The sequence below is a fragment of the Grus americana genome, chromosome 1 (genome assembly GCF_028858705.1).
Source record: "Grus americana isolate bGruAme1 chromosome 1, bGruAme1.mat, whole genome shotgun sequence".
NCBI lineage: Eukaryota > Metazoa > Chordata > Aves > Gruiformes > Gruidae > Grus > Grus americana.
In genome coordinates, this window is record NC_072852.1 from 148,977,780 (window position 1) to 149,001,845 (window position 24,066).

The 24,066-nt window shown below is 41.6% G+C and overlaps 2 protein-coding genes across 2 annotated transcripts in view; both read left to right on the forward strand.

Annotated features, from left to right (window-relative positions):
* Positions 1-8,793, forward strand: part of IL18RAP (interleukin 18 receptor accessory protein) — a 54,666-nt gene extending 45,873 nt beyond the window's left edge. The window contains exons 20-23 of the mRNA XM_054812009.1: positions 910-1,064; positions 1,947-2,084; positions 5,930-6,100; positions 6,738-8,793. Of these exons, the coding sequence (XP_054667984.1) occupies positions 910-1,064; positions 1,947-2,084; positions 5,930-6,100; positions 6,738-7,111 (838 nt within the window). The 3' untranslated portion in view covers positions 7,112-8,793. The remainder of the gene's footprint in view (positions 1-909; positions 1,065-1,946; positions 2,085-5,929; positions 6,101-6,737) is intronic.
* Positions 8,794-9,161: 368 nt separating this feature from the next.
* The window catches only part of SLC9A4 (solute carrier family 9 member A4), a 35,411-nt gene continuing 20,506 nt past the window's right edge, over positions 9,162-24,066 (forward strand). The window contains exons 1-4 of the mRNA XM_054838882.1: positions 9,162-9,848; positions 12,614-13,077; positions 18,286-18,545; positions 21,382-21,599. Coding sequence (XP_054694857.1) covers positions 9,587-9,848; positions 12,614-13,077; positions 18,286-18,545; positions 21,382-21,599 — 1,204 coding nt within the window. The 5' untranslated portion in view covers positions 9,162-9,586. The remainder of the gene's footprint in view (positions 9,849-12,613; positions 13,078-18,285; positions 18,546-21,381; positions 21,600-24,066) is intronic.

Here is a 24,066-nt window from a genome sequence, read left to right on the forward strand (position 1 = left end):
ACACACACACTCACTCATGAGGTAGATTGGAAATTGGATTTTCCTAACTTTTGAATGTTTAGCTTTGTAATGTTCTTCTTACCAAGTTTTTAGCTTTTTGTGTGCATACAATTTCTGTTTGTTTATTTTTTAAAAACCCAAATGAATAAAACTTTCCCAACAGACTTTCAGTACAGGTTGAATCCTTGCCCATGTTCATGCCTATGTATCTGGAGTTAGCAGACGCAGGGCCATGGTAGGCTGTCATTTTGCAGTGGTATGATGTGAGGCACCTTCAGGACCACCCAGACACACCAGTACTTGTGGCTTTCAAAGAGAAGTGCTGAGACTCCGAAACCCTGATTATTCTCGAGTGCTTGAGACACAGATCTGTTCCCTATAACCCTTGCTTAGCCCCAAATGGATTCCTGTTACCTCTTCATTTCCTATACTTCCGTGCTTTGTATTTGTCTTATTCTGTTTGCCCATCTTGTCCTCGGGCTTTTTACCCCTGTGCAAGAGGCTGTGCTGCTCAGTCTTTTTGCCCAGCTAGTCCTCTCTTAGGGCTCCTTTTTGAAGTTTTATTTCCCTGCCTTTGCCCTGGGGGAATTTTTTACATCTTAGAAAAACACAAATAATCTTATAGAAGTCAAAGTGGGCTATATATATAAAACTAGGCAAGTGCTTAAGTATTTTGCTCAGCTGATGAATTAAGAATAAACCTTTCAGTCTGCAGACCTTTGAGGTTAGTATTTTCTTACAATGTAAAAACCAAAAGGAAGTTCAAACCAGAATATTACATCATCGTTAAAAGTTTAAGCTGAATGTTAAAAAGTTGCAAGCTCCTCTTTCTTTGTATTTAAGACTTTTGGGGATTGTGCGAATGAACAGCAAAGGTATTATGCAAAAACATATTATTTTTCTCCTTAGCGTTTATTCAAAAAGTTTAAAGGGGCACACACTTCTTCATGTTGCGAAACTGAAAGAAGTTACCGAAAGGGACCTCCGAAGCAACTTCACGTGCTTTGCTGAGAATTCAGTGGGGAACGCCACGGCTGTGATCCAGCTGAAAAGAAAGCAGAGAGGTAAAACTGTCGATGGATGATTATTTGCCCTTGAAGACACATTTTGATTTACTCACTGCTACAAATTCATTCCCCATTGACTCTGGCTTTTTTTGCCAGCTGCAGAAGTTTCTTGAAGCAGGATGGGAAAAGTTTGATTTGTCAGATGTCTGGAAAGGCACGTTATTCTGAGGACTATTCAGAAGGACGGGGGTATCTGGGGACTTACTGCAGGCAAGTGGGCCAAGTGGGAGCCGGAGAGTAACTGGGAGGAAGAAGAGGAGAATAGTATCCCTGAACATTAATAGGCAATCTAGTAAACTGAAGCAGAGCGGCTGCTGAAAGCAATAGTATTCCTTGATTTTCGTAGGACATTTCTTTTTGTTTCCCCAATCCTTAGCATGCATGTTTCTGAGAAGTTACCATAGCTGATATGAATGTGGCAGCCTTTCAAGCAAAGGCCAAAACCAGAATCAATGTGGAAATTAAACCATTGAACCATAGTTCACAGTGGAGGTTCCTCACTGGTGCGGCACAGGAAGCCTCCAGCAGGGCAGTGCATGCAGCTATGTGTGTTTTGATGTGACTTTTCCATCTCAAGCGACGATTACTTTCAGCCCTGCTGAGTGTACCCACAGACCACTTTCTCTGTGCCTCCTGTCACAGATTGGCTTTTCGTACTATATCAAAGAGATACCATTTGAAAAAGGCCCCTGATGGCAGACTGAACCTCTATGTTAAAGTTTGCAGCTAAATGAATTCCTGACTTCCCTAAAGTTTGCCAGCGGGGCAAGAATGAAGATTGTGAGATGTTTTGCCCCCATTTCTGGACTGAGTTTTTCATCTAAGTGTCAACATTATTTTGGAAAGCCTGAGTTATGATAGACCCTTTTCTTTCTACAGCGTTTCGCTTATATGTACTATGCAGTGCCATTTCTACTCTATTTGCATTACTTTTGTGCACTGCCTTTATTTACCAGCACTGGATTGAAATAGTGCTGATGTACCGAAGTTATCTGGTCCACAACGAAACTACAGGAGGTAAGAAACATTATATAATATTAATTTTCTCCAGTTTTTCTACTGTCTTTTGCCATGTGGATTAATCTGGTGTGAATTAACCATTTAATTAAATTATCTTAATGACCCCGTTCTCTTTGAGATGATATAAAGACTGTTAAAGCTAGCAAGATGTTCAGCAGATTCAGATGGAAAAAAAGCCCAGCAGTGTGGAGGAAATATCTGACACCAAGTGAAATGTCACAGTTAGCCTTTTACAAGGTCCCTAAATTACCCATGGAAGATTAGAGTAGAAAGTTGAATTTTGGCAGTCACTTTGCAGGGAATAATAGAGCATCTCCAACATTTTAAACTCATTCTCCCAAAGTGTTCAACAGAACCTGTGGACAAGAATCAAATGTCCTTGCAGAACTAACTGAAGGACTCTAGAGTCTATTGTATTTTTCACTTGAATCCAACTAATTTCTCAGAAGAATAAACAAAGGAGAGAAAGAAGATGATATAGGGCACCAACTAAGAAGTGTACATTTGGGAAATATTCGTATTTCCTTTCTAAAAATTATGTTGACCATCTTGACATTTACACCAGACTGATCAGCTTCCAATATTTCAAATCTCCATAGAAGCATTGCCATTTAGCATCTCAGCTAAAATGGGCCTTCAACATAGTAGGCAATGTAAAAATATATCAGAAATGACAATGCCTACTTCAAAGAATTTAACATTTTATTTTCTTACATGGATTGAAAGAAATCTGATAGTATGTGCCCAAGAAAATTTTTCTAAAAATTCTTCAGTCTTGATGCAGCTTGAGATATAGGTGTCTGAGTCTGCTTTTGTGTTTGCATGTGTATATGTCGATTATATGTGAGTGTGTAATAACTGTATCTAGATATCTATAAATACATACGCAATGAGACAATTAACTGCCCTTTGGAAAATATTTTTGTGAGCCCTAAGGCAGCTAGCAAAAGTGATTTGGGAAATCACTCAAAATTTCCCCTCTATTTGGTAACAAACCGATTTAAGAACCTCTGGAAAGTCCCCTTAGAGCTCACCCTCTCTGTCGGTAGGACAGAGACAGACCTGCCAAGACTTGTGCATTGAAGACACCGTCAGGTTCCACCGTGGCAGCCTCTGTCCTGCTCCCCGGCTCTCACGTGCCGCATGCACACAGCACCATTTGCAGCACGGGGGCACGGGCTCTGCAGACCAACTGTGCCTACCCAGATATGTTTTGGTCATAAAATGTGTTCTCACCTGCAGGATTATGTCCTTCTCACTTTATGTGGATACATATCAAGTCACCTGAGGTCTGGAAGGGCTTTCTCATAGAGCAGCAAAGCAGCAGTTATGACTTAACTTTGCCACTTCTTCCTTTCCATCATTTCTTCTCTTCCACCCCTCTTAGTGCAGAATCAGAGAACTGCAGAATCCCACAAGGTTGGAAGGGACCCCCAGGAGTTGTCTGATCCCACACCCTGCTCAAAGCAGAGCCATCCTAGGCCAGATTGCTCAGGACCTTGTAGATGGAGAATCCACAAACTGTCTGGACAACGTGCTCCAGTGTTTGACCACTCTCACAGTGCATACTTTTTCACTAACATCTAATGAGAATTTCCCTTGTTGCATCTTGTGTCTGTTACTTTTTCTCCTATCACTGCACACCTCAGAGAAGAATCTGTCTCCATCATCTCTGTACCCTCCTATTTGGTAGTTGAAGACAGAATTAAGGTCACCTTTTTTCTCATGCCTCTCTAACCCTCCTTAGCCAATTCAGATATACCTCTTAAAAATCTTTCTTTCTTCCACAAGGAGAAAGAAACAATGCAGAAACTGTCATACTAACATTTATAGATCACATATGCAGTCACTTTGCTCAACTCAAGTATTCGTCATTTCCTACCCTTTGGGCATCTTGAATGTTTGTGCCAAAAGTTCCTCAGGTTGTAACTGTCCTGTACAATTACAGGGGAAAAAATCCTAGTGATGCTTACTGTATATGTGGTTTTAACTTGCTATTGTAATAATAATATTATAAAGGAAAATGGTGAAGTATTTACTAATGGTTGTTGTCTAATATGATTGTAGTGACCTCTGTGGGTGAAATGAGGAATATTTGGCTTGTAGTGCAATTTATTGTCATTTAAAAACTGTTTTCAAAGGAGCTTCAATTCAGCATGTAGTTGAAGTTCAGCTAAACCAATCTCACACTTGTTGCCCCACCTTCAAGTCCCACACTAGTCCTGCGTGCCTGCTGTTGGTGATTCACTCTTGTGGGTTTAAATTGGCTCAACTTGGCAGAAAAATAACTCAGTAAAAGACTGTGAGTAGCTAGCAAAGTGAATCAGCTTCCTCTGTTACCACAAGAGCTTCAGCACCAGTAGAAGGAAGTGGTGGAAGTGTGTGGCCAGGAGCAGAGGGGAGGAGCAGAGATGTAATGTGTGTTGTCTAATCATATTCTTGGCCTCTAAACCTAATCTGCACACCTATGTTTTCTTTTGATAACATACTTTCTGCTACGTGCTGGTTCTGAATGTAGCTGTTCAACCCCAGGCCATGCATGTCATTAGTTTTCCTTTGCTCTCTGGAATCCATATGGGCTCTTCTAGATCCTGTGGGAGCCTGATGGATCTGTCTCAGGTTTGTGGTCCTAATCTTATATCCAGGGACAGAAATCAGGAGATTAACACTGAGGCACGGGGTGATACTCAACACCATTACTTAGGTGTCTGTGCTGGAGGTAGATGTCTCAGTTCCCATGCAGTGAAGATGTAGTCAATATGGTGAAATCTATAGAGCTTGCCAGCTCACCAGGCAACAGCACCCTGCTGTAGGACTCTAAACAGCTGAGTTTCTTTCTGGTTTCTATTAACTATATTGACATATGATACAACTCAGCTGATTGAACACAGGTGTCTGATGTCATTTGTACTGCCTGAGGATGTCCTGCCATTCCAAAAGATTTAAGTCTCCAATAGTTCCCATGTCAAATTTGGCAGTCCCATCAACCTTAAGACGCCGTAAATGGCATCAAGCAACCACATATGGGAAACCAGACTAAAAGTCCACTGTGCCTTTTGCTTCCACCAGCAATTCCTTCCTCCTTCCTCAAGTGTAGTTCAAATTTTATCTAGCAAATAGATCAGATTTGCTTGTAGTTAAGAATGGGCCTAACTCAGGTCATTGGTACCAGAGTGTTTCAAAGCTGAGAAAAGTTCTTTATATATTTTTGGTCTGCACCTCACAAACATTTTCTTCTAATGACACTGAAACAAATTTCAGAAACTTGTCAGTACCCAGCCTCTGAGTTGATATTTGGATCAGACTTGGGCTTTGCCACTTGCACCAGTCTCTCTGAATACAAATGTAACAGCATATGAAAACAGTACATCTTCTGAAGCAACTGATATCTAAGAGCATTGTTCCTTTAAAATTCACTATATCTTCAAAGTAGGTTCTGCGTCGATTAGTATTTTCGGAATCAGCATTGGGGAAATGAGAGAAAAGATTGGGAATCATTCCCTACAACATGGATTTTGCCTGGAAGGGGCCAGATCATCTACTAGTGAAAACTGGACCATGTTTGTGAAAATGCAGAAATGTGCCTGGTTTAAACTCCCTTGCATCATCTGTAGCTTCCTCCTTTGCTTTGGTAGTGTATGCCTACAAAATTTGCAAGACAGTGAGGAGCAAGGGTTGGCTTTGGGTAACTGGATGGCTGTACTTCATGAACAGGTGATAATTTTAGGTTTGTGTTGTGCCTACTTAAATAGATATAAATGAAAACTGAACATTAAGAAAGAAGCTGAATGCTTCAGACAGCCTTGTTAACGTATACAGTGTTACTTATTTATTTCTTTCAGATGGCAAAGAATTTGATGCATTTGTGTCCTATGCAAAACTAGACTCTTCTGAAAGTGACTCTACTTTAATTAGTGAGGAAAAATTTGCCCTGGAGCTTCTTCCAGACATGCTGGAGAAGAAATATGGATACAAGTTATGCATTCTTGAAAGAGATATTCTTCCAGGAGGAGGTAAGGTCCCTGTGGATGGTAGAAAATTTTCAGTTCTTTCTAAAATTATTTTTCACTTTCCTAAAAACCTCATGCACCAGATTAGCAAATGATGTATTTTGATATTGGAGTTTCTGCTCAAATCTCATTGTGTTTTGAACTTTATATCTGGCCCCTGCACCTGAAGCATATGTATGTTTGAGTGTGGTTGCTACTAGGCTGAGACAAAGCTTCTTGTCTAAGAATTTCTTTGCAAGCAGACTCCATTCCCTGAAAAGAAGGCCCCAAATATTTCAGTAGTTACTTTCTGAGCAACTTTAGTCAATGCTACCTGCAGTAATTAGAAAGCCCTCAGTACTTGTCCCTGAGAGAGACAAAGACAAGTCCAAGTGTCCCTTGAGACCCTGTTTGAGTAGCAACAAAGTGTGTTGAGGTCTCAGCTGTGCCCTCCACCTCCTGAGCAGCAAGTTGTGCTCTCCAGGCTGCGTAGGAATGGCTGCGGTATCCTCTGATAGCAAACACATTTCTAGGGGCTATGTGATTGCTCAGCTCCCTATTTTTGCTTTTCCTTATTTCTGAGTTTTAACTGTTGATAAAGGAACTAATAAGATAAAAAGTCCATTACAGAATGCAGTAACGATCACCATATCTTCTCCAGCATACACAGATGAAGTTGTTACAGCTATTAAACAAAGCAGACGAGCAATAATTATTTTGAGCCCAGCCTACATCAGTGGACCAAGCATCTTTGAACTGCAGGCAGCAGTGAACTGTGCATTGGAAGACAAAAAGATGAAACTGGTATTAATAAAGTTCCAGGCTTTTCAAGAGCCAGAGACTTTGCCTCCAGTTGTGAAGAAAGCTCTTCGGATTTTACCAGTCGTTACCTGGAAGTCTTCTATATCTGCTGCTCCAAACAAGAAGTTCTGGAAATATATGCATTACCACATGCCAGCAAAAACTACTAAGATGTTGGGAAATTGCAGCCTAAAGGGCTTTTTCCAAAGATTATTCAACCTGGTGTATCGATAGGATATCACAGAGGGATGGCAGCAAGCTCAGGAATGGTGACATGTTTGTAAAAGTCAGCAATAGCTCACTCCAAAAGAGTGAGAAGGACTGCAGTGTGACAGTGCTGCAGCCCCAAAGTAAAAACTAAGTGGCACTGCACACAACTGTAAATGTGAGCTATCTTTCATAAATTATTATTTTATTATTATTTTTATTATTATTATATTTGCTATATTCTTTTGCTGTGATGTTGAGACATACATGTGAATGTTTTGTTCTTTGCACTGTATTTCTTCCAGAATATTTTTATACTTGTTTTCTAGAAAAAGATTAAAAAAGGGCACTCCAGAGGAAGTTTTCCTGTGCAGTCCAGTGGGACAAATCCAAACTCTTTAAACGAGTTACCTCCTCCTGCAGGAGCACCAAGGAAGTACCATGGGAGACTGCTACAACTGGGTACGCCGAAGGGGTCGAGAAAAGAACAAGCACTGTGTCAGGGCGGATCCCAGACGTCTCCATTCTTCCTGCAGTGGGAGAAAGCATTCCTACCAGTTGTGAAACATTTCACACTCGGAGACATCTGCAAATTGGTGATCCTGTCTGGTGCTGGTCACTCATGGGTCCTACTGAACCTGTTGGTATTATGGATGTGTTGCAGTTGTAAATCAAAGTCCTGGTTGTCACAGCTAGTAGATTTCCAGGGACTCTGAAGTCTTTGCCTTGCAGTCCTCTGCCTGCTAACTCTCAAGGGTTCATGTCACTTATTCTCAAGGCATCTTGCAGTCCGTGTGTGTATGGCTGTAGCTAAGTGAAATGCAATGGTTAGTGTTAAGAAAAACCGGGTAGGTGAGCCACTGATCTGGTGTTCTGCTGACTTCATTTGGCCTTCAAGTTAACAAATTCTTGTTTTATAATGCTAATTGTATAGCTCATCTGCCAGATTCCTTGTTGGAAAGGAACTTCAAGAAATACTGCTGTTAATAGAACCAGTATACTGAAAAAGAACAACTCTTTTGCAAGCAGGCTGAGCATTATCTACATTTTGTATTGGGTTCAAAGTCTTCAGTGGGAGGACTGGTGGTGGTGCTGTGGGGCAGAAGCAGAAGATAGTGCTTCGGGTAGAAACAGAACATCAAATGGCATCACTGGCTGTCCCACAGTAAAATTTGACACTGCGGTTGCACCTGCATTGGGGATTTAATTCAGACCATGATAAGATTTTTGAAGCAAATTTCCCAGTTGTCACCACTAGTTGCCTTTTGCTTTGCACTACAGAGCATCACAGGTGCACACACTTGATCTCTTTCCACAGAAAGTCAAGCAGAAGATATTCTCCACCCATGAAGGGACATTGAGTCTGTGGGACCAGCTGGCCTGAAGGAATCCCCTCCCAAACACATGCAGTGTGGATGTGGGGTTCTCAGCACTAGTTATTTTGGGGTACATCTCTGTTCTCACTAATCTGCACTGTTTTCCATCGCAACCAAATCAGTGGGCAATTTGAATGATTTGTCAGTAAATTAAATTTACTCACTTCTAATGTATGTAATACAAACTTTAGCAGCTTCTAACCAACACTACCATGTTTGCACACTTTGTTATCCTAACACTAAACACGGTACTTTTTGTGGAGGAGAGAAGAGGCTGACGTTTTAAAAAATGTTCCATGAGGGTGAGTGTCGTGTTGGAGGAGAATTATGTGGTTGTCCGGTAAATACCTTGCTGGCATGAGTAAAATAAACATCAAATACAAGACAACTCAAGATCCAGTTTCAGGCGTGTGATGTGACTCAGACCTTCCTCTTTCTATTGTTATAATGTGCTAAGTTACAGACATGCATTTCAGAGAGCCAACACATTTCTAAACGAGAACGTAATTGGCGTGGTCCTCCACCAGATGTCCCTACTGTAAGCCCTGCAGAGTCCATTTATTTACACACCAAGTAGTTTTGTTACCAAGTGAGACAGGACCAGTGAGCAGTGCCAAGTGTGGTACCTGAGGTGCCAGTTACACTGGGGAGGCAGACGGAGAGTGAGGGCAGGAGAGGAAGGTATGGAGCAGGCTCTCCAGCCTGCCCACGGTGCCACCGTCTCTTCCACCTGATGCTATTTACGCATGCTGGACTTGTTGCCTGAACAGTCTGCATTGCAGTTTATTGTTTTTGATAGTGGGAAAAAAATCAGAGTAGCTGGATAAATAGCCAGTTGGAAAAGGCTTTTTATGTCTTAACAGGGCGATGCTGTGGCCGAGATTTATCTGGGTCAGAGGAACCTGCAGAACCTGTATCTTCATACAAACTTCAGGTCTGTCTGTAACACAAGGAACAGGACAGGCACATTAGGGCTTTTAAAATGACCTCTAACTGGCAAATGAAGCAGCCCTGAGGAAGAAGCAGCTGTGACTGTGAGCAGCGAGAATCAACAGGAGCGAGTGTTGCATACGTTCATGCACCCGCTATATGCCGTATCTGTCATAAAACAGTCACAGCCCCAGACATGGGCTCTGCTGCGCTTGCACGTGCAAAGCTTTTGAAATGGTTGCTGTCCCTGTCAAGTCTGGTATGCTGTTCTGCTGCTGCTGATGTGGATGAGCCGAACCTGAGCAGGAGTTTGTCGCCTCGCTATGAACCTGATCATGGGGGTGCTGTTGGCTCTTCACAAGATACGAGGCTACATGTTTTCACAGTGGACTATGACTATGTGCAAATTCCCTATGAAGTTACTCTTTGGATCCTCCTTGCCTCTCTTGCAAAAATAGGTAAGTAGAAAATGGGATCGTGGGTCCTCCTACCTCAGCAAGAAGTTAAAAACATACCATGTAACCAAGTATCTTCCATGCATTTTTGTAGCTGGGATTGTTTTTGTAGCTTCTGTTCTCAAAAGAACAGGTGTGTTCATTACCATGACAAGGACAAAATTCCACCTCTGAATGCTTCCAGCTTACTTAAGTGAATATATGACCTCCAACCCTCATGTCTCTTGGGTTGTCTGTGCTAGTAAGTAGCAACGGAGCTTCCCTAGACAGTGCTGCCCATCCCTTTTTCTAGTCTTTAAACATCACAAGGTATCAGAATTTACAGCCTGCCACAGCTGTAGAAATCAGTAACACCAGACTGAGACTTCAGGTGTATTGAATTTGGGGGAGAAAAGTGGGAAGAATTCTTCCATTGTGTGAATAATAGGAAACCTCTCCCTGTGACTTTTTGTTTTACACGTTTGCTATTTAAAGTTGCTCAGAAAGTAGTACCAGAGGAGAGGGACTGAGACTCTGAGTGTGTGGGTCATCAGAGATATAAGGCGCCTTTGGAATACATACCAATACATCTAGCTTCTGTTAGAGCTCCATATAGGTATCTGAATGAAGACAGACAACTCATGGAGAAGTAGGGACTGCAGTTAACATAGCAAAAATGGTTCACCATGTGTCTTACACATCTGCATGGCTGGGCTCAAATTATTTTGACCATTCAGAATTAATGCAGCAATATCAAATAAATGAAGATGATGTTAATAATGTGAAGAGCTGCACACATATGATCTCCCTGTCCTTTTGATCTTTTCCTGGGATTTTCAGACATAACTATAGAACAAGCTGGTAGGTGGGACTGATGATTTTCTGAAGGTGGCCTGAAAAGAAACATTTTTCATGTCATAGTCACACAATTGACACAAATTGTTACCACTGACCATGATTTGCCAGTTTCATAATACCTGATGATCTCAATCCAATTCCTATAAACAAATGTCTTCACAGCTAAAAAAATACTAAAATTTTTCACAAATCAAATTTGTTGTTATGTCATCAGCAGAGTGTGTAAGCAGTGAGCATATTGATCAATTTATTTATTCATCATCCATAAAAGTACAAGACTTGCCATTTGGCACATCTACTCAATATTCTTGTTTTGAACAAGAACTAGGTACTTTAGAAGAATGGTGTGATGCTTCCCAAGCAGACTTGTTCCTTAGCTGTGAGTTTTCAAATAATATTATTTTTGATGAAAAGTGTGGAGCTGCTGACTTCAAATCTACTTGGAGGGAAGAGTTAGCCTGAATAATCTGGTTACCCAGGGAAGAAGATTTCTAAACTGTTACAAATCTTCAGTGGTTTATTCAGGTATTTTCTTCTTTCCGGATTTCAAGATTTCAAGGTAGGAAACATTTCTGAGATCTTAAAAGGCAAAACAATCCCCTTATTCTGTAAAACTGACTGAAGACTTGAACATGATTTTTTAAATTAAAAACCAGATGACTGGAGTTATGATCTTAACATACTTTTTGGTAAAAACAAATAGTCTCCTAAATAAATTATTTTAAATTTCATTAAAATATTTTTCTTTCTTTTCCTTTACTTTCGAACATTGATAATTTGAGGATCACAGAAATGCAGTCATGGCATTAGGTTCTAGAGTTACGTGATGAAGGTTGACCTAGCTTCAGGCATGGAGACACAGCCATTGGATTTATAGGTTTCTTAGTCTGCCTCATTCTCATTCTTGTAAATTCTGAAAAAATCCTTACATTTCTAGTAGAGGTGCCTCTCATTCGCAATATGATTACACAGTTCCTGGTATAGCAACTAGATGAGCCATTGCTAGACATTATCTTAGTATTGGTATCAGTATTCGTATTAAACGGGAAGAATTATATGAACGCACTTGCAGTAGTAGTATATCAAGGTGGGCAGGAGGAAATTCACACCCACAACGTTCATATGCCAAGTGTAGCCCTTTCTCTGTAAAACAGCTTGGCTACATCTATGCTTGTAAACTAACAAGCACCCTGTGAGGAAGCTGTGTGACTGTCCATACCCTATACCACACCAGTGCTGGTGTGCTCCTTCCCAGCTCCGTCCCGTGTCGGCGAGCCTTCTCCCAGGCAGTGCCCAGGCAGACTGTGGGCCAGGGTCTGTTCCCACAGGCAGTTTGGATGCAACCACTTCTTGCTGGGGTAGGGATGAGAATTTGGCTGTACGGATGCAAACTGAACCTTTCTGCTTGGAAAAGTCTTCGGCCTGCCTAATTTGCTAGTGTAGGCTCAGCCTTTATTCTAGTGAGGAAAAAAAAATCCTTTAGAACACATTATTTCCTCAGATATTTGATGGCTGCTGGTAGTTCTTTCAGCACTTTAGGGGTCTCTTTGAGATGGAGGCCTCAGAGGTTTGGCAGTAGTAGTTGGGCAGCAAGGATTCTTGAAGAATATTTTCTTTCCAAATTGTAGAGTACCTTTTCAAAGAGGTTTCTGCATTCCTAGAAGTGGAGCTTAAACTCAGGCACACTTGCTCAAAAATAGAGTGCTGGGGAGCAGGAAGAGAAGAGATTAATGGCCAAACTCTTCCCTTGCTTTAGTGATAGACGTCTGGGAATGTTTTTAATTTTGAAGGGAACAGTACTGCCTGTTTTTACACTCAATCCTGAGAGCAAAACCTGGCTATCTGAAGACAAAGCATTCAAAGGCAGGGAAAACATCTGTCTGACATCAGGTTCATTTAAACTTGAATAATACCCTGATGTTTTATTCAAGGTTTCCATCTCTATCACCGATTACCAAGACTCATGCCCGAAAGTTGCATCCTGATTGCCATTGGAGTGCTAGTAGGAGCAATCATCTTTGCTTCTGATCACAAATCTCCACCAGTGATGAACACAAGTATTTACTTCTTGTATCTCCTTCCACCCATTGTCCTGGAGGAGGGTTATTTCATGCCAACTCGTCCATTTTTTGAAAACTTTGGGTCCATCCTGTGGTGGTCTGTATTGGGATCTCTGCTAAACTCGTTTGGGATTGGCCTCTCCCTCTACGGAGTCTGTCAGATTGAAGCCTTTGGCCTGACTGACCTCAACCTCCTGCAGAACCTGCTCTTTGGCAGCATGATTTCAGCTGTGGATCCTGCGGCAGCTCTGGTAGTGTTTGAAGAAGCCTCCGTTAATGAGCAGCTTTACATGATGATCTTCGGGGAGTCATTGCTAAATGATGGCATAACTGTGGTGAGTCTCTTTCCATGCCTTGTCTTCCGCTCTTTGGCCTCTTGTGGTTTGTAGGGGTATTGGACACAAGGCAAGAGCAGCTCTAATGAGAACCTAGATATGTTAATTATTTTATGGATACTCCACTGGCAACACGTAAGTAATTTTAATGTATATAAAAATTGCATCTTATATTAGCTTTTTCAGAAACATGTTGGTTTAGAGTTGCTGGAAGAGGGAACCATACACTTACACATTAGACATCACATCTTGCTCTTGCATCCACTGAAGCGAATGAATAAGCTACATCTGATTTTGCTGGTAGGATTGGTGTAAGACCAAGGAAGATTCTTGACATTGTGCAAGCAAGCAAATAGGAAATTGTACTGCTTAAAGACTGAAGGCAGCAGGGGTAGCAATACAGGAGACCCTCCCTTGTCACATGCTTTAACGCTCTGAAAAAACTTCTAGGAAGTTCCCAAGAGACCTTAGACAGGAATTCCAAAAGCCACTAATAACTTTACAGAACCCTGTTTCTATCAGTAAAAAACCCCCAACATCTGACAAATGTTTACATTTCTTGAGTGTCTTACCTCATGTGTCCAGAAACAATGCTTCTAGAATAAGAGAGATTTTTTTTTTTAACAGGAAAAGAGTGTTTTTACAGAACTCCTTTGGCTAATACTTTCCCCCTTTTCTCATTAGTTCTACTAAAACCTGGAGCATCCCGAAAGTCTAGATGTAAACCACAATTGACAAAAACACTTAGAAAACATACGTTTTTCAAGGAAGAAATTTCAAGCAGGAAATTCATTGCTCGGAAACCAACAGGACTGATCATGTGCTGCAAGTTAACTGCAGGTTAAGGAGTTTTGCTAGATAAGATCTTTACAGAATTTAAATCACAGGAATCTAAAACACATAAAAACTATTTAGATACTGTTATACGTCAGGTACAGCACAACTTGGACTTGTAAAATCTGTACAGAGTTCATTGCTGAAAGGCTTCATGGGAGGAGTGTACTTTATGAGGAACGTGAAAAGGAAAAGGAATGAAGTAATTTCTTGCAGCCACAGGCTGTTGATCATAAATCCTTCCTCTGGTGAATCAGAGATGTAGTAGGGCTGATGTAGAACTAAGGGACAAATGTTGCTTAATTCTACATGCAAACTGCTTATGTGTTACAGTTGTAACAAAAACATTCCCAATGCGTCTATCACTCCCACTTACCTTTTTGGTTCCTTCAAGTGTAGATCTCAAAAAGTAAAACCTCTTCTTCACTCTGAAAGAGCTTGCTTCATCCTTTTTTTAACAGGCTCTCTACCTTGCCTTCCCTTTGTTCCCAGCTGTTATTTATGATGTGGGTCCAACTCATGTTGGTATTTACATGAGCTTTCAGTCAGGATCCTGTTACAGCATCAAGATGTCGTGACAGAAAGCCTTTAACACCAGTGGTATTTAGGCATTCCTCAGCAGCTCTAGGTGTGTTAGCCAAAGAGATGAAAGGGCTGTACTTGGGGAGTGTTGGGTACACCACTGTGAGCTCCCTTCGCCCCACGCGCCCTCTTCTTTGGGGCTCTTCTCACAGCAGCTATGATGCAATCAGATTGTCAGCTCCTGCTGACGCAGCTCTGCGTCACCCACCTCTCATGCATTTTCTGAGCATTCAAGTTTTCAAAATCTCTACCTGGCTTCATGTTTGAGAAGAATGAAGTATAAGTTACCTGGATGGAGCCCAATAGGTGGCTTTCTCCTCTCTGATACCCCACTTGCTTTTTTAAAGGCTTTAAAACTCTTTATCTTGGGTGTCTTATCTTACCTTTTCCTCCCTATTTCTCTCTTAACAGTTTCATTTGAGTTAACTGTATGTGTTTAAAAAGATAATATCACCAAGATATATTAAGCATACTTTTTTTTTTTAAATTGTTTAAATACAGATAGCTCCTGGTTCTCTCCAGTCTACTTATCAGCTTGAACATTATTTTCCCCAGCAGGAAAAACTGGTATGAATTTTGCTGAACTTGTGTGTTATATTTGAAGCAACAATAGCCTCCTCTCCTATATTTAGTTCAATATCCTGGTATAAAAAAATTCACAAAATAACAGACTGTGGAATTAGAGTGATAATTTAGGAGTTAGGCCTTTAGTATAAGGGACTGGGACAAAAGTGGATAATTTACTTCTTTTACCCATTTAGTGGATAATTTAACTCTTTTACCCATTTGTACCTTTTGCCATTCTCCTCAGTAGGGCTGTGCCTGTGGATGGAACAAGAAGGCTCCAGTTCCTGTTAATTGCTTCATTTCCCAGCTGCTTCTCAGCAGACTGTTAGCATCAGAATATCGCAGACAGCAACAGGACTGCTCCTCGCATGTATCATATATTAGTGGAGTTTCAAAGTCCTGTTCAGAAAAGTGATGTTGGTAAATCCAATGCAGATTTCCTTCAAACCTGAACACAAGTGGAAGACCCTGATTTTGCTGCAAAATGTTTCAGGCATCTGCAGCTCTGCTCCTGCATATGCACAGACCATTTCTGTCTCAAGAGGAGCTGAGCACCTGTGTGTATCAGGAGACAGAATATTTCCCCCGAGTACTTCATCTTTGAGGCTTGATTTTAGAAACACTGAGAACACCTGTGCATCATGCTGTACTCAAAATGAAGTGGCAGTGACTATTTTCTCTAATGGTGCCCTCTCTTCTCTGTATGTAGAGCAGTTTGAATTTACCTCTCTGATGTCGCTAAGGAAGGCTTTGACCACTGGGATGTATGGGTGCTAGGAAGGAGGATGAAGATGTCCTCTGCTCCTGCTGCTGAAGTTGACCCACTGTGTTTAGAGTAAAATTAAATGCATGTGGTCAGAAAGAATTGTCAGGGTGGAAAGAAAGTTTCAAGGCTGCCTGTGTTGGTGGTTAAGGCAGTCACTTGAAAAACTTTTTCCCAATGCTTCTGATGTGGATGGTATTGTGCAATGTTTGTATCATATAGACAGCTGGAGCAGTGACGAGTCCCCGGGGGAGGTCCCCTGTGGGCGACCGTGTCACGCTCTCTCTTCCTCTCCCTGGCTCTCACAGCCACCCAGTGGTACAACACTGCACGGTAACGTCCCCTCCAAAAAACCCAAAGCGTGACATTCTCAGAGTTGTTAAATGAGGCCAACTATCAATCCATCCCTTCTTTTTGAGTGAACAAAGGCATCCTAAGCTGATTCAGGCTTTCCTACCATATGAAGAATTATAGTACTCCATTCGCTGGGATAAACACTGCAACATAACTTAGCTGAGCAGCAGTTACATGGAGCCTTACTTGTATGATGGAGCGCAGGATGTTTTTCAGAGCAGTTGACTCCCACAGAGCATGTTCCGAAAAAATGGAAATGATGTCATCTTTCCATAATTTCCATTTTAATGCCAATTCAGTTATCTCATATAGACACTTTAGGAACTAGAAAAAGAGAGAAACTTACTAAGTAATTTGCTGAGGATAATTTGCTTTATTCATAAATCAGCACAGGTTCAGGGCATGGTATCATTCATAAAGAATCACAAGTCTTAGGAAGAGGTTGAAGTCTGCAAGAAATGGGGAACAGAGAGAAAACAGGCTTTGTAATGGAAAGCTCTATGGTAAATACAGTAAGGTTTATGTACTATGGTGACATGAACCCTCTTTTCCTTATCTGCCACTGAAGAGCCTAATTTCATACATAGTCATCAGAAAAAAGCAGCTCTTGGTGTTTTCTCACATGAAACATTTTGTTGTGCTTTGTCTGTCCCCCAGAAATATTATCAATGAGCCTCCTGGAGAACAGGCTGTGTGACAGCTCAAGGTCATATGCTCCCCACAGCAATTTAAGATTAGATAGTAGCTGGGGAATAATTATTATCCTAATAAGCTTGAATCTTCTACCTGCAAATATCTGCTTTAATCTTCTTAATAGCATTCTGGAATTAACCATATGAAGAAGAAAGACCAAAGAAAACCAGATAAGGCAAATGATTTTGGTCCGTTTGGCATTTTTGAACTAATGCTTTTGTGCAACAACTTTGGAGAGCTTGTGTCTTTTGATGTTCCCCAAATTCTCTTGAAAACTGAAAGGTGACTATCATGTGTTACACAATCCCTGTAAACTGATCTGACTGGACTTAATGTTAATCGACTGTCAGCAACCTCGAAGACCTTTTTATTACTACAACACTGATTACTGTGGAAAGTTTCTATTAGTTTCTAGAAGATGGATGAAAGTGGAGTATACCAAAGATTTTTTTATTATATATTTCTACAGAAAAGAAATTATTGATAATAGAAATATCATAAACTTATCTGCTCGGAACTAAATGAAATTGTCTTTAAAGATCAAATTATATAATGTAGCAAATTCAATATTTCTCCTAATTTGACATTGTTTTCTTTTTATTTTGGTCATTTCAAGCTTTCTAGTCAAAATAAATGTGTGAAGGGTCTTCAGGCCATTTAGAGTGTCACAGCTTTTGGTTCCCACTCTGAGATTGACACAGAGCTCCTGGGAAGGAGGACCAAACCCAAAACATGTGAAGATAGAGAGGCTGTATTTATCCAGCTAGAGACAATATGAAACTGAGGGTACCATTTTCCCTTCCCTTTTTCTCTCCTGCTTTCTTTCCCATTCCCAGTGATGTTTCGTGATTTTTATGCATCAAGTACTATTGAAAAACATTTAACATTCCAGAGTCCATCTAATGAAGTGTGTCCAGTCTACTGATCATACAGATAACCTAAACGGGATTTAAATCTAAAGTGTGGTTCTTAGTCACTGCCCTGCCCCATCCTGAGTCAGAAAGAGAACGTGGAGGGGAGAGCCTGGGGTTGGTAAGGTACCCAGCTGGGCTTTCAACATCAGTTACAAACACCAATAATTAAGTTTACCTTCAGAAAACAAAAAAGCATGAGTATTTTTCGGTTACTTCAGTTGCATTTGATCCCCCAGAGTTTTACTCTTATTACACAACCATCTACCCTTCTTTTTTTTTGCTATTTTTCAGGAAACTTAACAGACTCTTAATTCTGGGACTTGTTAAGAACCAGCTGAGATTTCAACTATTACTTTGCTGAGCTGTGTAAAGCAATTTCAGGCATATATTTGTTTGTTTGTTTGTTTTTACACACACACACACACACAGACACAGAGAAATGAGTAAGCCTGCCAGGTTCAGAAAGACGCCTGACCGCTGTCTCCTTATTTTCACATGTAGGTTTTATATAACATCTTCATCGCCTTCACCCAGATGCACAGGTACGAAGAAATCGAATCCATCGATGTCTTTGCTGGCTTTGCGCGCTTCTTCGTGGTGGGGCTGGGTGGCGTGCTGTTTGGCATCGTCTTTGGATTTGTTTCGGCGCTCATGACTCGTTTCACTCACAACGTTTCTGCTATCGAACCCCTGCTGGTCTTCATGTTCAGCTACCTGTCATACTTGTCTGCTGAAACCCTTTACATCTCAGGCATTTTGGCGTGAGTATCCCTTACAGCTTTTCGGAAGCCCTTTTGAGGGCAGGGGCATTGTTTTGAGGAGGTGGTTTGTTCGAGGCTGGTAGAATACAGGTATTTTCAGTCTCTGGCCTAGACATCTGCAGCGAACGGCTTCTAAGGGGTCTTTAAAATGCAGTTGTAACTAGGGAAAAGCAAACCCACAGTCAGTGTAGGCATAGATGTACTACTGAGGAGTGGATATCTGCTCTGAATTTCTTTTAGATTTTTGCCCATTGGAAAAATTATTGCAAGCTGTGGGTAAAACGACGAGTGCTGCCACCATCTGGCTGCTACCTCTGCGAAGATCAGGCGAATGAGGGAATGATTTGATAATAGAGCAGGTATCAGCATTTATAAGCTGTATTTATCTACTATTTATAAGCAACATCACCATGAGATTGCAAGAGGGACAAAAAGTCAAAACATAAAACAAGAATGTCCGAGTTCTTGCTTTTGTATACAGCTGTGAACATCAGCTGTAACGTAATTCAGTGGAATCATATTACATTTGAACAGCGTCGCTGGAACTGAAACTAGGCAAAACCCGACAACCGAGAACATCAAGCATATATGCACATATGGTGCACATACTTGCGTGCATACATATACTCATGTATATGAATATTGAAGATCATATTTTGATATGATCAAGACAGCTTGTTACTGCTGTAATGCTGGGGACCGTTTTCTTAAAGTGCTGTGACGGCGCGGGTGCCCGCTGCAGAGAGAAAGCTGGCAGGTCTATGGACTGCAGTAAACGTGGGGAGGGTGGGTAAGGCAGTGTCGTGGGAAGGAAAGAGGACGGCGGCGGGAAAGGAGCCAGAAGAGAAAAGGAGGAATAGGAGTGAGAGACTTTATAATAAAACTGCTGGTAGGTAAATTTGAAATATACCACACAAAACACCCAGCCCCCCCCAGCAGGGTAAAGTGTAAAGACATGGGAACCTGATGGTGGCGAGTGCTCCAGCTAGCGCTGCTGGCGGCTGCGGGCTCCGTGCCCAGCTGGTGGGTGGCAGCAGCCTGCACCCCCCGCCTTGGCTCTGAGCTTGCATGCTGGCAGGTAGCAGGGTCTTGTGGGCCCTGGTGCTCCAGAAAGGGGCTCCCTTTACTGAGGACAAACTGGTTTAAACATAGTAAATATAAGCTGTTGTGTGGTTGTTGATGTCCAGATAGGTGCATTTACTCATGTCTACTTGCCAAACCCTGATTTGTTTAGCTTCAGAGCGTAATTGGCTTTGTAAAAACAACCTTTGCAGGATTGCCCTGGGAAGCAATATTCGAATATTTAACCATATTAAGTACTTAGACAGCATATATATATTTTTTTTTCTGAGCAATTAGACAAAGGAGACAAATCTTGTACTATGTTTTGCATATCCAACACATTTGCTCTGTTTGAGGTGACTGGCAACTTTAGTTGAGCAGGGTTAGACCTACTATGTAGTGAGCACTAGTACCATACGGCACCTTCCCTACCTGCACTGCCCAAAATACTGCTTCCCTGCCTATTCATTAAACTAGACTACATAGCTCTTTATTTCTTTTGCTTCTTATTTTCATTAGACTGCTGAAATTATTAGTAATAAAAGAATGTTAATATAATTGAGATTTATTATTCTTACTGCTTCATTAAGGAAATTATTGCTTGTTTTAGGGATGGGAACTTATTGTCACCCTTCTGAATTATTGAGGAATTCATTCATTTTTCACTTGAATCATGAAAGTCTATTATGCATGTGTCTCTGAAAGTCAACAGTATTAAACATTTATGCCTAATGGTCTTGTCTTAGAGTGTCCTTGGACCTGCTAAATGTCTCAGCTCCACCAGAATACCCTTGAGATTTCTGCAGTGGAAATTAAATGAGGAGAAACCAGATGAAGGGTTATTTAATGAACAGTCAGCATTCTCTGAATTCACAAGTTTGGAAAAATATCACAAGAAGCCCCCAAAGATTAAAATTCTATTATTAGAAACTAGATAGATGATGGAACTTGTTACTAGCATAGCACTCAATCTATCTATTCATCTACACCTGTGGAAAGTGAAGGGGGTGAGAGGAAACCCCCCTCAGCAGGGCTGCTTGAAGACTACTGCTCCACGTGATTGTTATCTGCGCCTGTGCTGGGTGGCTGCTGATGCCTCTGCAGCAGGTTCTAGTCTTCATTAACAGCGAAGAGGTGGAAAACATCCCTTTGCTTCCTTAGGCACATTCCCCACACCCTGGGTAACTAAAGGGGGGGAAGGAAATGTCTGTAGGATAGCTCAATTTCCTCCTGCTGTACAGCAATGGGCTGTCACCGAAGCTTACCCCGGCCCCGCTGATCTGCCAGCCACCTGGCAGGGAGCCGCTGGGAGCTTTGGCCCCGGCATAGGACTACCAACACGTTCTCCCACCACCGCCTCAAAGGAGAAGATCGCTAAGAGGCAGGTTATGTCCCTCTACCCGATCCGTCCGTAGGCTGGTACAAAACCGACTCACCCTTTGTTTGAGACTCAAATATTTGGTGCTTGGTGGCTGTACGTTAGGCATGCAGGACAAAACAGACTTTGAACTGGAACGTGATACCCTGACTTCATCCTCAGGAAGGACAACTAGTTTGCTTCCTTTTTCCTGTATATAAAATGGATTTGTAAAGCTGAATAAAGATGCTCTTCTCTCTAACAAAATAGCTGACGTTACTGAAGAAGCAAAATGCCTCCTGATATTAGGAAGGTTAGAGGCTGGTGAAGGAGCGTGCAGGTAATGAAGGCTGAGTTTGTTCTTAAATGAAAAGAAAAACAGGTTGTGGCTGATCTCTGATGTTTTGCCTGGTACAGGATGACAGCATGTGCAGTGACGATGAAAAAATACGTGGAGGAGAATGTTTCCCAGAATTCCTATACTACAATAAAATATTTCATGAAGATGTTGAGCAGCGTCAGCGAGACCCTGATTTTCATGTTCATGGGAGTGTCTACAGTGGGGAAAAACCACGAGTGGAACTGGGCCTTCATTTGCTTCACTCTGCTCTTCTGCCTCATTTGGCGGACACTGAGTAAGTCAGCTCTTGGGTGCAATCTGCTCTCCATCTCTGAGAGGAACACTTTGGTGCAAAGGTACATTAGAAAAGTCTGTGCAGACTGGTATAACTGGTTTAATAATGAATTTACTAGGGTTATGTTACTGACAAGTTAATTTCACAAATCTACAGAGATGGAGAAAAAGGGGGGAAAACCCCAAACAAACCTGAATGCCGGTCTCCAAGCACAGACTTTATGATTAGATGAGAATGAAATATTTTAACCAAAATTAAAATATTGCCATGATCGTGCCTATATAGATGCTGATATCTTAGTTAATTATATGCCCTTGGATAAGCGGGCTTCATAATGATTTAATTGCACACTGTAATGAACTTACTAATTAGACAATGTACATCAACGTACTTCTGGTGCTATAACACTACAGGTCCTAGGCCAGGAGTGCCAGAGGCATTGAAAAAGAGGCATGGTGAAAATTAGCACTGATGGATAACTGAACAGGGACTCTATTTCCTTCCTTATACCACATCTAGGCCAACCATGCTATGCTACTGCTCCTCACAAGTCAACTCTGAAATTACAAACTACTAGGAAAGAGTGCCTATTTGAAATGACTCCATTTCTACACATAGGATCTGCCCATTCCTGCAAAGGTCTCCTACTCCCTAGTCTGTGAGACTGAGATTCCTCCAGCATGGGCAGGGGAGTTTATAGATGATGTCACATGAGCTGTAGGACACAATTTCTCATCTTCTCCTAATGTTCAGGATGGGTTGACAGTAATGTTGAAAAAGGAGAAGCAATAAGAAGGCTGGTGGTGTTCTGAAGGTGGTAGCAGTCTTGGCAGAATCTCGTACAAGCTGCTCTTGTGCCTGTTAGCCAATTTACTGCAACTGGAAGTGGAGAGGCAACACATTGCCATCTTCTTCCTCATCTACTGGTACCATCCAGCCAAACACTCCAGCTGACATAAGAAGAGAAAGAATGACCTACTGGGTCAGACCAACCCTCTAGCGGTATCTTCAACAGAGCCTGCAGGAGATGCTAATTAGGGAAGGCTTGCAAGCCTGGCCACTTTCTGAGCTCTTGTTACCTCCTACTTCCTCAGCATCTACAGTCACTGCGTTAGGGATGTGAGAGAGTACACTCCTGGCCTATGGTATATAAGGGTCTGTTTTGGACCTGTTGCCCATGAATTATGCCATCCTCTTTTTGAGCCTATTCTGCATCAGGCTAAGTTACAACTGCTGCAACAGAAAACAAGTGCATTTAGACCTGGAGAGGTAATGAATTATGGAACACACCTTACTCAGCCACTTTTATTTGTCACTTAAATTTAGTTAAAAATATGAGTAAATGATGCTTTTGTAATGAAAGATGTTTTGGAAGCAGTACGCATGAGAGGGCCAAAAATACAATTATGCAGGCAACCTTATTTCTGACATTTTTTAACTTCTGAGTGCCTGAATTGACCATCTTAATAACATTCTTTTTGAATTTGAGTAGGATTTTTCAGAGTAATTTATATTTTTTGAAGAAAATTAAAAATCCAAATATTCCATATGGCCTTGGAGGACATATTCTGAACACTTAAATTTAGGCACTTACTTTGGCTAATGAAGTTAGTAGATTCTCTCATGCTTCATCAAAGGAGGTTTCTCTGGAGCATCCTGTGGGGCAGAAATCTACATTGGGCACCTGCCACCACCTCCTCCAGCGCTCAGCCCTTGTCTATATTCCCTTTACATACAGAGCCCAGGCTTGAGCTCTGGGCATTGGCCCTGTGTCATCTGCTACAGTATTGAGGAGGAACAAGACCTGTCAGGTGATTCATAAGGACTAGCTATGCCCTGAAGGGGAAAGCAAAAAAGGGTTGAGAGGAAAAGGCAAGTCATAGTTGCTGAAGACTGGTTGATGAATCAACTGGAGGATATGCTGCTTCTTCTCTACCACTCACAAAGAAGGAAGAAATGGCCAAAGATGTGAAGATTGAGGGCAGTCTTCCTGCAGTGACCATGAGACTGTGGATGCCAAGATTCTGAGAACAGTGAGCAACCCCACAAACAGCAGAATTACAACCTTGGACTTCAAAGAACAGATTTTTGCCACTTGAAGTGGTTGATAATGTGGGAAGGGAATTGGCTGGACCGCTGGGCTCAAAATACTGTTCTAGCTGGTGGCTAATGGCATCCCTCAGGGCTCAGTGCAGGGACCAGTATAGTTTTAATGTCTTCATTAATGTCCTGGAGGATGGAATGGAGTGCACACTGAGCAAGTTTGTGGCTGACACCAAACTGCAGGGAGCAATCAGTATTCTTGATGGCTTCCACTCAAAGGAACCTGGACAGGCTGGAGAAATGGGCTGACAGAAAGCTCATGAAGTTCAAGAAGAGCACATGCAAGGACTTACACGTGAGTTGGAATAACTCCATACACCAGTATAGGCTTGGAGTCTAGTAAGCAACTCTGCAGAAAGGGACC